This window comes from Sciurus carolinensis, chromosome 15 (assembly GCF_902686445.1).
Source record: "Sciurus carolinensis chromosome 15, mSciCar1.2, whole genome shotgun sequence".
Lineage (NCBI taxonomy): Eukaryota > Metazoa > Chordata > Mammalia > Rodentia > Sciuridae > Sciurus > Sciurus carolinensis.
In genome coordinates, this window is record NC_062227.1 from 34,016,534 (window position 1) to 34,033,254 (window position 16,721).

The following is a 16,721-nucleotide window of genomic DNA, read 5'->3' on the forward strand; positions in this document are numbered from 1 at the left end:
ATCAGGGTGATATTGGCTTCATAGAACGAGTTTGGGAGGGTTCCCTCCTCTTCTATTTCATGGAATAGTTTGAGGAGTATTGGAATGAGCTCTTCTTTAAAGGTTTTGTAGAACTCGGCTGAGAACCCATCTGGTCCTGGACTTTTCTTTGTTGGTAGGCTTTTGATGACCTCTTCTATTTCATTGCTTGAAATTGGTTTATTTAGGTTGTGTATGTCCTCCTCGTTCAGTTTAGGTAATTCATATGTCTCTAGAAATTTGTTGATGTCTTCGAGGTTTTCTGTTTTGTTGGAGTATAGATTTTTGAAATAGCTTCTAATTATGTTTTGGATTTCACTCGTGTCTGTTGTGATGTTTCCTTGTTCATTCCGAATTTTAGTAATTTGAGTTTTCTCCCTCTTTCTCTTTGTTAGTGTGGCTAAGGGTTTATCAATTTTATTTATTTTTTCAAAGAACCAACTATTTATTTTGTTAATTTTTCCAATTGTTTCTTTTGTTTCGATTTCGTTGATTTCGGCTCTGATTTTAACTATTTCCTGTCTTCTACTACTTTTGGTATTGGTCTGCTCTTCTTTTTCTAGTGCTTTGAGCTGTAGTGTTAAGTCGTTTATTTGTTGATTTCTACTTCTTTTTTGAATGCACCCCATGAAATAAATCTTCCTCTAAGTACTGCTTTCATAGTGTCCCAGAGATTTTGATATGATGTGTCTTTGTTCTCGTTTACTTCTAAGAATTTTTTTATTTCCCTCCTGATGTCTTCTGTTATCCATTCATCATATAATAGTGTGTTATTTAGTCTCCAAGTATTGGAGAAGTTTCTGTTTTTTATTCTGTCATTTATTTCTAATTTCAATCCATTATGATCTGATAGAGTACAAGGTAGTATCTCTATCTTCTTGTATTTGCTAACAGTAGCTTTGTGGCATAAAATATGGTCTATTTTAGAGAAGGATCCATGTGCTGCTGAGAAGAAAGTGTATTCGTTCTTTGTTGGATGGTATATTCTATATATGTCTGTTAAGTCTAAATTGCTGATTGTGTTGTTGAGATCTATAGTTTCTTTATTCAATTTTTGTTTGGACGATCTATCCAGTGGTGAGAGAGGTGTGTTAAAATCGCCTGGTATGATTGTGTTGTGGTCTATTTGATTTCTGGAATTGAGAAGGATTTGTTTGACGTACGTGGATGAGCCAATGTTCGGGGCATAGATATTTATGATTGTTAAGTCTTGCTGATTTATGCTTCCCTTAAGCAGCATGTAATGTCCTTCTTTATCCCTTCTGACTAGTTTTGGTTTGAAGTCCACATTATCTGAGATGAGGATGGATACTCCAGCTTTTTTGCTGTGTCCGTGTGCATGGTATGTTTTTTCCCCATCCTTTCACCTTTAGTCTATGGGTGTCTCTTTCTATGAGATGAGTCTCTTGCAGGCAGCATATTGTTGGATTTTTCTTTTTAATCCAATCTGCCAGTCTGTGTCTTTTGATTGATGAATTCAGGCCATTAACATTCAGGGTTATTATTGTGATATGATTTGTATTCCCAGTCAATTGACTCATATTTGTTTTTGACATGATTTGGTTTCTCCTTTATTTGGCTATTCCTTTAGGCTAGCGCCTCCTGTTGCTGATTTGCATCGTTGTTTTTCATCTCTTCCTCATGGAATATTTTGCTGAGAATGTTCTGTAATGCTGGCTTTCTTTTTGTAAATTCCTTTAGCTTTTGTTTATCATGGAAGGATCTTATTTCATCGTCAAATTTGAAGGTAAGTTTTGCTGGGTATAAGATTCTTGGTTGGCATCCGTTTTCTTTCAGGGCTTGGTAAATGTTGTTCCAGGCCCTTCTGGCTTTTAGGGTCTGGATTGAAAAATCTGCTGATATTCTTATTGGTTTCCCTCTGAATGTAATTTGATTCTTTTCTCTCGCGGCCTTTAAAATTCTGTCTTTATTTTGTATGTTAGGTATTTTCATAATAATGTGCCTTGGTGTGGGTCTGTTGTAATTTTGTATGTTTGGAGTTCTATAAGCCTCTTGTATTTGGTTTTCCATTTCATTCTTCAGATTTGGGAAATTTTCTGATATTATTTCATTGAATAGATTGTTCATTCCTTTGGTTTGTTTCTCTAAGCCTTCCTCAATCCCAATAATTCTTAAATTTGACCTTTTCATGATATCCCATAATTCTTGTAGATTCTGTTCATGATTTCTTACCATCTTTTCTGTTTGGCCAACTTTGCTTTCAAGATTAAATAATTTGTCTTCAATGTCTGAGGTTCTGTCTTCCAGGTGCTCCATTCTATTGGTTATGCTTTCTATGGAGTTTTTAACTTGGTTTATTGTTTCCTTCATTTCAAGTATTTCAGTTTGTTTTTTTTTCAGTATCTCTAACTCTTTATTGAAATGATCTCTTGCTTCCCGTATTTGCTCTTTTAACTGTTGATTGGTGTGATCATTTAATGCCTGCATTTGCTCTTTCATCTCCTCCTTCAATGCCTGCATTTGCTCTTTCATCTCCTCATTAGCTTCCCTAATCGTTTTAATTACGTACATTCTGAACTCCCTTTCTGACATTTCTTCTGCTGTGCTGTCATTGGGTTTTATTGATGTAGTATCTAGGTTTGTTTGGGACATTTTCTTCCCTTGTTTTCTCATATTGGTCAGTTGTCAGTGGGACCCTGAGATATTGCAGTTTTCTGCTATTGGCTTATAGTGTCCCGGTAGATTTCCAGTGTATCACCTCCCAGCCTTCAGTAGCCTGATGTCTTGGAGGAATCTGATAAAGCAGCGTATCCGAAGAAAACTGCCCCTAGCCCCCTACTGGTTCCACGATTTGGAACTGGCTCTGTGCTGAAATGCTCTCACTGTGGGCCTGCATCGTGCAGCTGGCCGTGGGAGGAGCTCACTGCCGGAGTGTGGAAGGCTACCTTGGGAAGACTCTAGCTGCCCTGCCCGGCTCCAATAAGCCACCTCTATCTGGGCCTGCCCCCCGGGCCGAGCTTTACCCAGTGGGCAGACTCACCCGTGGCTCTATTTCAGTCCGAGTCTCTCAATGCCTCCCCTTCTTAACTCCTGGGTTCTGGAGCGACAGGTGGTGCAGTCTCCCTCTAGGCCGCCATCTTGGATCCGAAACTCCGAGATTTTTTTTTTTTAATGATGAGATTTTATATGGAAAAAAAAATAGACTTGGTCCCTACTCAAATCATACACAGAAAATTAAATTGGTTTGGACCATGGACTTAAAGAACAGCAAAATCTAAAAAAGTCAGAGAAAAATAGAAGAGAATATCTTTGTGATTCAGAGGATGAACAGGGTTTTCTTAGGTCACAGAAAGCAGTAACCATGAAAAATGAACAACTTGGATTTCATTAAAATCAAAAACTTCTGCTCACAAAAGACACTATTAAGAAAATGAATAGGCAAGCCACAAAGAGGGAGGAAATATTCATAGAACATAAATCTGACAAATGGTTTATATATAAAGAACTCCTACACTTTAGATATAAAAAGACAAATAACCCCCAAAGTATGTAAAAGATTTAAACAGCTTCTTCACCAAAGTAGACTTATGCATAGCCAAAAAGCATACAATAAAGGACTGAAAATCATTAGTCATCAAGAGATGCAAATCAAAATTACAATGGCATACTACTCCATACATACCAGGATGGCAAGTCTTGACAAGCCTAATAACACCAATTTTGGGTGGAATGTGGAGCAACCATGCCTATCATGAAGTGCGGATATGAATGAAAAATGGCACAACTGCTTTGGGAAAAGTTCTAACAATTGTTTGACGAAACTAAACACACACCTCTCCCATGACAAATTCTGCTCCTAGGCATTTATCTGTAAGAAATAAAAATGTGTGTTTACACATAGTTTATAACAGCTTTATGCAAATAGCCCCCAACTGGAAATAGTCTACCTGTTCATCAACAGTAGGACGGATGAACAAATTCTAGCATATTCATGCAACAGGTCACTAAGGATTCATAGAGAAGAACAAACTTCTGACACATGCAACAACATGTAGGAATCTTAAAACCATTGAGTAAAGGTCTTACAAAAAAGAAAATATAGAGGATGAGGGTCATTTAAGTGAAAAATTAAACACAAACTAATCAGAGTGGAAAAGTCAGATCTGCATTTGACTCTGAGGAGATGGTGATGGAGGTTGACCGAGAAGGGACATGGAGAACTTTCTGGGATGACTATATTGTTCTATTCCTAGATAAGGAACGGAGTTTCACACTTGTGTGCCTTTGTTCTAATTTGTTGAATGAACAGTAAAGATCTTTGTGCTTATTGTACATATTTCACACCAAAAGAACAGAAACTATAAGCAAATACTGTACTTTAGTTCATTAAATCCATGCTGAGGTAGTTAGGGGAAAGTGACCTGTATCTGTAACTTACTCTGAAATGCATAAAATAAGATGAATTAGTGGATGAATAGAGGAATAGGTAGATGGAGAATTATGTGATAAAGTAAGTACAATACAATGTTAATGGTACTCTCCAGAAGGGAGGTGTTTAAGTGTCCATGAAAAACTGAACATTTGTCCATAACAAAATGTTGAGGGAAAAGAGCAACAAAAGAACAGAAGCACATTTTAAAATTGACTTCTTGATTTCTTTCTCTTTTGTGAAACATTGATATATTTAAGATTAAAGAATGTCAATGTTGTTTGAGATGATACTGACAGATATTTTATCTTCATTAACTGAAACAAAGCTTAACCTCTTCCATGACTCTGGATCTAAGTCTTAAGCTTACTCCCTAGATGTTCTTGATGTATTGGTCTCACCATTTCCAAATGGTTTGTTTTCCTTCACACACAATCACCACATGAAACGGAAAGATGGGATCCAGAGTCACGCGAAGCCCAGCTGGCTATAAGAGCCCTACAACATGACAAAACAGAAACTAAAAAAGCAAAATACACTCTCCTTCTAGAATCCATAATAGCATGAAAATTAGAGAAGAGTGTTATCAACATATCAGGAAGTTCATGAGATTCCAAAAAGATAGAAAGCAAAAGCACGTACTTGAAGGGTTACCCAGCGGCGAATGCTGGAATGATTTTGAGGTGATCCAAGAGACAGCAGATAGAAAGAATTGATTGTGGAGCTATTGTCAAACCTATAAAACTTTACTGATGTCCATGAAAGAAGACCTTGATGGAGAGGCATAATGTGTTTCTAGACGCTTACTACTATAAATATACCATTTCTGTGAAACCAACCTATAAACTCAGTGCAATCACAATAAGAATTTCAACAGGACTTTTATGAAGGTTGATAGACTGATTCTAAAGTTCTTATTGATAAAATAATATATTAGAATAGTTCAGAAAAGATAAATTAGTCTTCTGATATATCCAAACTATCATGAATCTGTATTGAGTATGGACTCCATGCAGGAATAACTAGTCCAATAAAATCTAATAGACAATCTGGAAACAAATTCATGTAGATATTAAAATTTGATTTAAGATGAAATGGATTTATAATGGAAAAGAAAGATGAATGTTACACAAATGACAGTTGGTTCTCATTTGGGGGGAAATTTAACTTTTATCATGCCATATACAGAAAGACATGGGGGTCTTGACTGGGTATGGAGAAACAGAGGAGAGGTGGCTGGGCCAGATGACATGGTGAGCCACAAGGCGATCAAGTTTAGTCATGTTTATAGCTGCACAATTCACAGTAGGCAAAGTTATAGAACCAGCCAAGGTGTCTGTCAACAGATGAATGGATAAAGAAAATGTGTGTGTGTCACACATGCACAAACACACACACACACACACACACACACACACACACACAATGGGGTTTTATTCAGTCATAAAGCAGAATGAAATTATGTCATTTGTGAAGTAGATGAACTGGAGAGTATAATGTTAGGTAAAATAAGTTAGACTCAGAAAGTCAAGGGTATAAGAGGAGGTGGGTGGGACAAAGGAGGGGATAAGTGAGGGATGAACTTCCTGCCTCCAGAGATTCCATCTTCACTTACTCTACTCTTTAGCTTGGATACTTGAGATCTTCTCATCTTACATTGTCATGCAAATTACATTTGAAGCATCCACTCTTCCCAGCAAGGTCCCCCAGAACCTCCAATTTAGAAATTATGGAGTTACCACTGTCCTTGGTTCTTGACCTTACCTTGGTCCAACCAAGACCATGGGGTCCATGGATACTGTGGCATATCTTATCCTCAGACCTTGCAGATCCTGCAGAAATACTCAAGATTTCAAGCCAACTCTAGGCATTAGTTCATCTGCAGAGTAATTTCTTCCTCTCTCTTGGTCTTTTATTATTGTTCTTTGTGTCTTAAAAATGTAACTTCTCCATGGCAGGTGCTTTGTGGTAGAGGAGAGTGTTTAGACTGCCCACCTCAGAGAACATTTTCTCATTTTCTTCTCCAATTGGAAAAGATTTGGCAGTCAAGCTTAATCTGATGTTCCCTAGGATAAGTCACAACAAGAAGCAACAGAGTGGAGGGTTAATTGGCATTTGGTGGGAAGAGAGGGTGGGCTACAGATGCTTCTTATTTGCCCACAATGTTTGTGCTTTTAAATGTTAAGCCAGAGAAATGTCCAGCGGTGTTTTTAGACCTCAGTATTAAAGTGAATTCAGATTTCAGCCCACAGGACAAGGAGTGGTAATAAATAAAAGTCTGCAGTTAATAAAAATCCTCTGAAACAGTGGAGAGGATACAGAATAGGTCTTTGTTTTTCACTCTGTTTCTATGCAGACTTTTGTGTGGGTCAAAGTATGTTATATTTGTTCCTGTTAATTTCCTATTGCCATTTCTTTTGTTAATAAAAGAACACTATCTTCTTAATCATTTCCAAATTAGAGAGAGGCAAAATTAAGCTAGACCCAGGGTGTATAGTTCTTGGAAACTGATGATGCATGTTGGATAATTTGATTTTGTGGCAATTACAAGGATTAACCATGAACTAGAAAAAACCGCCTAGTATTATACTTTAAAATAAGATCTGTGTATGAGACTCATGCCTACATTTTCCATTCACATAATAGAAATCCTGGGAAATGGTTTCATGACTAAAGCACAGATAAAATTAGAATGACTAGAAACAGAGATCTGTAAACGCTGGTTCTTCCAAAATGGGAAAAGATATAAATGTACACATGACCTTTTATTCCTTGGGTTAAACCTAAAGGTGGTTTATTATCCATTCATCAGTTCTTCTGAATGAAGCTATGGGGCTAGCCCTTGAGTTTTTTTCTCACTGAAAGGTCAAGTGCTTCAGTAAAGCAAGTGCTTTTTCGGAGGGGAAAAACCTGGACTGTCCAGTGCATGGAACTTACCTCATTTCCTCTTCCACTGGGAAAAAAATGATTTTTTTAGAGCCAAGGTTAAGTCAATGTCCTTTGTCAAATCTTGGAGACCCAAGGTCAAGATCAATGCTTATGTTTTTAGAGACTTTGAAATTTCGATTGTAGATGACAGAATCATTTCTCTTGATAAATAGCACAAAATAAAGAGTACTGGGTTTTTCCAGTATACTTCCTTCTAAGTTTCTTTGTTTTTTCCCTAGCACAACACAGCTGGTGTGAACTGTGAAAAGTGTGCCAAGGGTTATTACCGCCCTTATGGGGTTCCAGTTGATGCCCCCCATGGCTGCATCCGTAAGTTTCATTTCAACTTGCTGTATCTTGGCCTGTGTAGACTGCTGCAAGGCAGTGATCAGACTCGGTTCTGACTGGTTGACAATCTTCATGTCCTCTCTCTTCATTTTATTGCTTCCACTCCTTTCCATCTGCGTGATCTCAGGCAATTACATAATCACGTCAAGCCCCAGATTTCTTATATGTAAATGGAACTGATAATAATATTTTGTAAGATTAAGTAAAATGCTGTCAAAAGTATTTAGGAAAATATTTAACATCCAGCCTGTCACACACTAGGCCTGTAATAAATGTTAGTTTCTCCTTTTTATTTTTGGTCCCAGGGATTGAACCTAGGGGTTCTTAACCACTGAATAACATCCCCAGCCCCTTTTATTTTTTATTTTGAGACAGGATCTTGCTAAGTTGCTTAGGACCTAGCTAAGTTGCTGAGGCTGACCTTGAACTTGCAATCCTCCCGCCTCAGCCTCCCGAGCTGCTGGGATTACAGTGGCGCATCACGGCACCCAGCAGCCCCTCCATTTTTGACATGTTTCTATGATCTCCAGTAATTTCAACCTTTGTCCTAAATTAGCATCAAAACAACATAGCAAAAAAAAAAAATCAACTGAAATTAAAAAAAAAAACCACAATAACATAGCAGTGAGTTCACAATAATTTAATGAATTATTATAGTATTTCAAATTTCTGTGACTCATGGAGCACCTGCCCTATGCAAGGCACTGCCTAAATACTTATGCTGAGGTCTTATTTAATTACTATAACCAACTAAGGACATTGTGTTACTATTCTCCTTTTTAGATATGAGGAAACCGAGGAATCTGGGTAGTTCAATATTTTGATCTGGGTGACAAAGCCACCAACTGAAAGATCCAGCATGTGACTCATTTCTATCTGGCATAACTGTGCCGTGACACTTTTATTATCCAGAAAAATGGTGCTAGTTTTTCCTTGTGGAATAATAGGTTCTAGGTCAGTTTATGGACTGTACCCTGTAGGTATAACCTGTAGCCTATTTGACACTGTTATTTGGCATTGCCTAGTTATCACAGTTATAGAACAGTTCCAGTCCTGAAGTTGGTCTCTATGTCTACCCTCACTCCCAATTCAGCATATCATTAGCATTTGAGGACATTAAAGTCCAAAGAAATGTGACTTGTTTTTCTCTAGGACATTCTTAGTTGTTAAACAGAAGTATTTACACTTTCCTTCCTTCTCAGCATCCTGCAAAGCACATCCATCTCTTGTCTTGTGCCCACAAAGAACAGGCATCACACAGGGAAAGATGTCACAGGTGTAACTGCATTAGGAGCCTCACTCTTTAAAAAATTACTTTCCTAGATTTTTTTTTAATCATCATTGAAGTGGTATTAGAAGCTAACTATAAAGAATTCATAGGACACAACTATCATAAGTGAATCAGGAAAAAGACATCAGGAGATGCCAGGTCTCCCAGTTTTTCACAGGGGATGGACTCAGATGAGCTATGACAGTATATTTTCCCTGTCTGGGGTAACAACCTGCCTGATGAAGGGAAGCCCCAAGGAGTGGGCTGTATCAAACTTCTTATACTCCAACCGTGTCTCTTTGAAATGCAAACCTCCTAATTATCTTTGGTAGCAAACTCTGCCTTCAGCAAGCCATATCACTTGATCTAACACTAGAGATTATTATGGGCATAATCTTGCTGCCTCACACTATCTATCCATGTCTAGGCATCTACACTTGTGTGCACATCACAACTGGGTATTGTTGGCCACTCTGTGGATATTCATGGTTGGCTTACTGTGCCCAACAGACCTGCCAGAACCCACAGAACAGCCCCTGCAGCCAGAGTGTAGTCTGTACAGGCTTTGCCTCTTGCTCAGCCATCTGGGAAATGCTCTGTGTAATAAATGACCTTCTCGAGAGCTTCTTGGTGTGAATGCTCATGAAAGCTGTTCTCGGATGGCCCATGAGGTTCAACTGATCAGAACCACCAATCTGGTCTGAAGTGGGAAACAGGCTGTGCCCTTCAGGGATAACTGTAGACCACTGACCCACATGTGAGACATTGCTGGGAGACATTGAGACATATTTGCTCAGTGAAGCACAGTGCAGGACTCTGATCCTTTGGAAACTGTTATTTCTCTTAGCTTGCCGCTGTAACCCTGAGCATGCAGATGACTGTGAGCAGGGCTCAGGATACTGCCATTGCAAACCGAATTTCCACGGAGACCACTGTGAGAAGTGTGCAGCTGGATACTATAATTTCCCATTTTGCTTGAGTGAGTACCTGCTCGCAGAATGAGAGGCCAGCCTTTCTGGTCCACAGCTGGTCTTTGTGCAGTAACACCTGTGGATGGGTTGGACAGGAGAGGGGCAGGCAGAAATGGGGCCAGGTAGGTTGTATTTACATGAAAGTGTTTCCCGAAGTCTGGAACACAGGCTTTATAATTATAGCTCTGTTTAACTCCAAGGTATTACACTATATCAATAGAGATGGCCATTTCAGTAGGTCAAAAGGGTCAAATATTGGGAATTTCAACTTGATAGTAATCCATGCATGCCACTTTTCTTGTTAAATCTAGAAGCTATGTGGTGAGCTTCCAGATGTTGTTTGCATACATATAGTATGTGCCATATTTTGGGAACTGGGGGGGTTGTATTTCCTTTTATTGCTATAGGGTAGGTCATTTATTAGGGCGTCTCCCTCTACCCTGCAGCATCCTATGAGAAAAGATACTATCAGGAATTCTATAGACCGTGAAGAAGAGGAGTATGAAAACAGCAATGCAAACTGTGACAGAGTATTGGTTCTGTTTGTTTGCAACAGTCTAAAATATGCACTTTTGGGTTTAAACAAAGAAATACTTTCTCAAGAAGAGCCCCCACTCCCACACTATTGCTACATTAGTTGTAACTCCATCCGCATGCTAATGATTCCTGTTTATCTGTCACAGGAAAAGTGTGTTGGACCATGGGGCAGGAGGTAGGGAATGAAGCGACCCTACATTCCAGTTAACACTTGCTGTCCCAGGACAGTTATTAAAATAGCACCCACTTTCATCACGGAGATTGTCCTAGTTTGGATGATAAAATATATAAAAAGGAACCAAAGTCTTAAGTCTAAATACAATGGTCCCCCATCAGGAATTTATCAATTTACAATCTGATTATTGGATAGAAGCAGAGCAGAAATTTCCCTTGTCTTTAGTGGAAAGAAAAAAAAGGAGGAAAAATCCGAATACTTTTATGGCATAAACAAAATTCCAGGGAAGAAATTTGAAAGAAAACATTTTTTTTAAAAAAGCCAGTCTCAATCTTATATTTAAGAAACCACAAAAAAAAAAAAAAAAGAAAAAAGAAAAGAAAGAAAGAAAAAGAAAAGCCACACTCATCCCTGCTTAGTCTGAGACTGAGCTATTATGAGCACATTAACATCCATCTCTGTTCTTGGATCTACAAATGAGAATGTGTGGTCAGGGTAGTTTCAGTCACCAGACACATGTGAACTAGGGCAGTATCACCTTTTTTTCAAGTTAGTTTCTATGTGTTACTTTTAACTAAAAGAGATAGGGTTTCTTCCTACTTGGCCCAACTTAATGTTTTATTTTACTATCTCCTTATTCATCAGAATGTGTTTTTAAAAAACGAACTGTTTTTTATAGGAATTCCCATTTTTCCTGTTTCTACTCCAAGTCCAGCAGAAGATCCAGCAGCTGGAAATATAAAAGGCAAGTAACCTCCCTTTTGGTTTAACATCAATAAAAATACTATGCTCCATTATCTTTTCCATCTTTCTCTACACTCCGCCACGCCCAAGGTCAGATCAGGGGCCTTGCAGGGGTGTCTGGAATGACCTGCTCCCCACCCAGCCCTCTTCACTGCAGCCGGTCCTTTGCTTTGGCACTGCCTGATTAAGGAAACTGAACAGGGCTTGGATTTGATATTACTAGCTTGCTCAAAACCCGCTAAGGCAGCTGGTTGTCTATTCTTCTTTGGGTTCTCTAAAAGCAGACCCTGACAAAGGAACTGAGTGCAAGTCATTTATTTGGGAGGTGATCCCAGGAAATACCAAGAAGGGAGTAGGTCAGGGAGTGGAGGGAGCCATTGTGAAGGAGCCTTAGCCAGCAAGGGTAGTGGTAGCAACCGGAGTAGCAATCCTCTAAGCAACTCCAGGAGACAAAGTGTACTACTCAGGTCAGTCCCTCCGAAGCTGTCTGCATCCAGCAGAGGCCTGCAGGAAGGCTGGGGAGCCTCTGTAACCAGGAAAAAAACCTTTAGGTTGAGAGCAGCAGGAATGTACAGTGACATTTTTGGGGGCAGAGAGATGAGGACCCAGAAGGTGTGTTGCTACATCTACCTGGTTGCTTGTTCTGTAAGTATTTTGAGATTCCCTATAATGTGCAAAGCATCAATCTGGCTGCTGGGGAGTTAACAGTGAATAGGAAAAAAAATTTCCAGTTTTCCTGGAGTGCATACACACACACACACACACACACACACACACACACACAACACACACTGGGGATTGGACTCAGAGGTGCTGTGTTTTTTATTTTTTTATTTTGAAACAGGGTCTCTCTAAGTTGCTTGGAGCCTTGCTAAGTTGCTAAGGCTGGTCTTAAACTTGTGATCTTCCTGCCTCAGCCTCCTGAGCCACTGGAATTACATGCATGCAACATAATAGGCAATGCTCATAATTACAAAAACAAAATACCTAATGTGTTTGTTGTGTGCAAAGTTGTGTCCTTCACAAGGGTACTGCTTTTAACAGGGAGCCATTTGCACCACAGGGATAAACTAATTAATTCATAACGAGCAGATTGTGGATCTCTAGGTTTGGTTCTGGAGCTGTGGCTGTTCCCTGCACTAACCTTTAATGGCACATGGGGGACCACACATTCAGGACATGCCTGCACACTACAATGTAGGGGTACACTACATACAACCCCCAACTGTGCCCCATCTGAATCAGGCTCAGTCACTCACTGAGTCTGCCTCTCCACCCAGGGTACCAGAGAGGCCTGCTCAGCCCATCGGAGAGGAGGTGCTAGGAGGTGTGGTACCATGAGGACGCTTCCTCCTGCCATGTCCAGAGTGGAGGGCAGAGAAGGGGCTTCTGGAGAGTTTGCCTTGGCAGAGGAGTTCGAGTTCTGAAGCCACCTAGTAACCGGGAGTCTGGGTGCAGGGCATGAGCACTGTGGGCACAATAAGGCAGAGGGAGAGGTTAGGGAGGGTGAGGCTTGCAACTGAAATGAACAGGCATAGAAAAGAGTGACTACAAAGTCCCTGGGGTAGGAGTGTCTAGTGAATCACTAACCAGATATGTGACAGTGGAATGAGGGAGAGAAGCCCCAGGGGCCAGGTAAGCACTGTGAAGGCTTTCCCCTTTCCTCAGAAGGAGATGGGAGCCATGGAGAGTTTTGCACAAAGTGACATTTGATAGATGGGTCTTTACGACTACTGTGTTGAAAATAAATCATAGGCAGAGAAGAGAAGAAGTAGGAAAACCTGATGGGGGCCACTGCCATTATCCACCAAGAAGAGATGATGGTGACTTGCCCAGGGGGTGTCAGTGGAGCAGAGGGGAGATGGAAAGATGGTGGATGTGATCCACGGGGAGAACCAAGAGGCTCTTTGCTGGGGATCATTGGCCTGGGAGTGGAGTATGAAGGAAAGAAAGGACTCTGGGGTGACTGCAAGGAATCAGTAAATGGGCAAAAGAACTAAACAGACATTTCTCAAAAGAAGAAATGCAAAATGACCAAGAAATAAATGAAAAAAAAAATTCAACATCCGTGGCAATCATGGAAATGTAAATCAAAATTGCATTGAGATTTAACCTCTCCCCAGTTAGAATGGCCATCATCAAGAATATAAATAATAATAGATGTTGGCAAGGATGTGGGGAAAAGAAACATTTATGCACCACTCATGGGACTGCAAATTGGTATAACTGCTATGGAAAGCAGTGTGGAGATTCCGCAGAAGATCAAGAATGGAACCACCCTATGACCCAGCTATCCTACTCCTTGGTATTTGCCCAAAAGAGCTAAAATCAGTATACTATAGTGATACATGCATTCCAGTTGTGTAGAGCAGTGCAACTCACAATAGCCAAGCTATGGAACCAGACGAGGTGCCCATCAACAGATAAATGAATGAAGAAAATATGGTCTACATGCACAATGGAGTTCTACTCAGGCATTAGAACAAAATTATGCCTTTCCTGGTAAATGGATGGAACTGGAGAATATCATGTTAAGTGAAAAAAGCCAGACTCAGAGAGTTAAAGTTCTATTGTTTTCTCTCACATGCAGAAGCTAAAGAGAAAAAAAAAAAAAAATTAAAAGAAGGGGGAGGGTCTCATGAAAATAGAAGGAGGAACAGTAGAGAAGAGGAAGGGGATTGATGGAGAGGGAGGAAAGAAGGGTAAGGGGAGGCACTTGGGAATGAAATTAGGCATGTATGAATATATCACAATGAATCCCACTTTTGTATAATTATTATGCACCAATTAAAAACATAAATTGAAGGGAAATCAGTAAAGTACGGGAAAGGGAGGCTGAGGAAGGAGGATTGCAAGTTTGAGACCAACCTCAGTAACTTAAACCCTCAGCAACTTAGATCCTTAAAAACTTGACAAGACCCTATCTCTAAATTTAAAAATAAAATGGGGCGGGGGCTGGGAATGTAGCTCAGTAGTAGAGCACTCCTGGGTTCAATTCCCTGTAGGAAAACAAAAGTGAGTTCCCTTTACCTTCCTCCTCTTTTTCCTTACTTGTACCCTGTCCATATCTGGTCCCTCTATCAAACCATAGTCCTATATGTTATTGATGTGGGTGCTGTCTTATGCTATCCATAGGCCTTCGTCAGACACATGCTGAGTACTTCCAGACAATAGCTATGCTTGACTTGGTTTGTAATGCCTGCAGTACAGACAGATTGGCCCCTGGTGGGAATCGGCACATGTTTCCTTCAGTGTTTGTAAATTGACTAGAATGGAGCTTAGTGTTTGAGCCTTGATTACAACACATGCCTCTGGTTTTCTTCCCACAAGAGTATTTCAGATCTCCTATTTACAGTCTATTTACAGCAATCCTGATGTTATTCAATTTCTTCCTTTTCTCAAGTAGACTGGTGGTGACTTCAGGAAAAGAAATTTCAGTGAACTTGCAAGGAAATTCAGATGTCTGTTTAAAAACGTTAGGGGAGCCTTAGAATACAACCCCAAGGAAGGGAAGTTTCAGATTCGGTGGGAATTTGAATACTCAGGTATCCACTTTAGTTTCGTCTTCTATTAATACATTTAGAAAACACACATTTGGTGACCTAACTCCTGGCCATGAACATCAGAGGCACAAATTTGTAAGCTGCCAGAAGATATATAGCACTGGGAATTCTGGGCACCCTCCCACCCTGGGAATTTTAATTCTTGAAGACCCACTGAGGATTTTGTGTCCTGGAACATAATGGTTTTTAAGCAGGGGCTGTTTTAGAATCCTTTGCTTTTTCAAAATATAAATTCCTGTCTGTCACCTGAGATCTTAATCTAAATTTCCAGGAGAGAGGCCCAGGCTTGAATTTTGAATACAGTTTCCAGATGATTCGGATGCCTGCTTCTTATTAAGAACTGCTGCTCAAGTTAGCAGAAATTCCCATTTTAGTGGTCAGCAAGCTTTACCATGAACGGTCAGATGTAAAGGTTTTTGGCTTTTTGAATTCTGTCTCTAGGTTCCCAACTGCTCAACTACAGGCAACATGCAAATGAACAAGCTTGGCTGTGTTCCATAAAACTTTATTTACTAAAACAGGGACAGATTTGGCCCTTGGGTCAAAGTGTACAGATCTCAGGATTACCTCAGAATCTCTGGGTGTGGATTCTGAGTCTGCAGATCGACCAACTGCAGATTGAAAATATCCTTTCTAAAGTGTCTGTACAGATTTGTTTTCTTGTCATTATTCCCTATGTGATACAGTATAGCAACTATTTACACAGCATTTACATTGCATTAGATATTTAAAATAATCTAGAGAGGACTTGAAATACATGAGAGGATGTGCATAGGTTATCTTAAATACTAAAAATACTTGTCATATTTTATGTAAGAGATTAGCACATCCTCAGATTCTGGTATCCTCAGGTGGTGGAAGAAGGGGCATCCTGGATCTAATCCCTTGAAGCTACTGAGACACACTTTGCTTAACCCCAGCCATGAGTAACGGAAACAAATGAGGAGATGAGTTTTGCACATGGGAATGTGTTCCAATTTCTCACTACATGTCATGACTTTGGATATTATTAGAATTTTCCAGAAAAAAATAATTGGTTATCTCCATCTCAGAGTTATATTAGGGAGTCAACCTCTAGTAGACACATCTTCAAGGGTTCCTTTTGGAATTAACAAAAAGAATGCATGCCCAAAGCATACACTCTAGAGGGACCTAGCCTGCAGGTTCGTGCACACTCTACTCTTCAAAGTCCAAAGAGCCGTCACAAGCACAACCAAGGGTGGTCGCTGAGTGACTGGGTGCTCCTTTATCAAGGAGATTGAGGCAATCTGGGCTGGTCATCAAGCAGTGCGTTTGGCCTAAAGACATGGCCGCCCAGTTTGATTGTTGAAGGAGGGTTCTTCATAAAGATCTTAAAAAGGTCTGGATTCCCCAATCACTTTGTAAGGAGAGGCTGTTGCCATTATCAAAGTTTTGAGGTCAGGTGGTTGGGGTTAGGGGATGTGCTAAGAAAAGAAAACCCCAAAGAGCTTAGGGTGACAGTCTCTGGGGCCTGTGTCCTGGCTATGCCCTCCCCAGACTGGGCATCTCTCTGCACAACAGAGTGGGGTGTAACTCTTGGCTTGGAGACCTGGCAGATAAGGTTTAGAGATGGACAAGTTATCCTGATAGTTCAGTTTGGAGGCTTTTCCAATAAAATAGAATTTTACTGAGGAGAATTGCAGATTTGACTATTTAGCCTGTTCCTCACTCATTAAATGCCTGCTCTGTACTAGGCCCTGACAAGGCCCTGCTACCTGCTATGCAGTCCCTGCCCCTCGGCAGCTCCCAGTCTGGG

At 40.1% G+C, this 16,721-nt stretch overlaps 1 protein-coding gene across 1 annotated transcript in view; it reads left to right on the forward strand.

The window, feature by feature from the left end:
* The window catches only part of Lama3 (laminin subunit alpha 3), a 263,204-nt gene that overhangs the window by 77,840 nt on the left and 168,643 nt on the right, over positions 1–16,721 (forward strand). Inside the window, 3 exon segments of the mRNA XM_047526418.1 lie at positions 7,576–7,666; positions 9,802–9,933; positions 11,317–11,382. Coding sequence (XP_047382374.1) covers positions 7,576–7,666; positions 9,802–9,933; positions 11,317–11,382 — 289 coding nt within the window.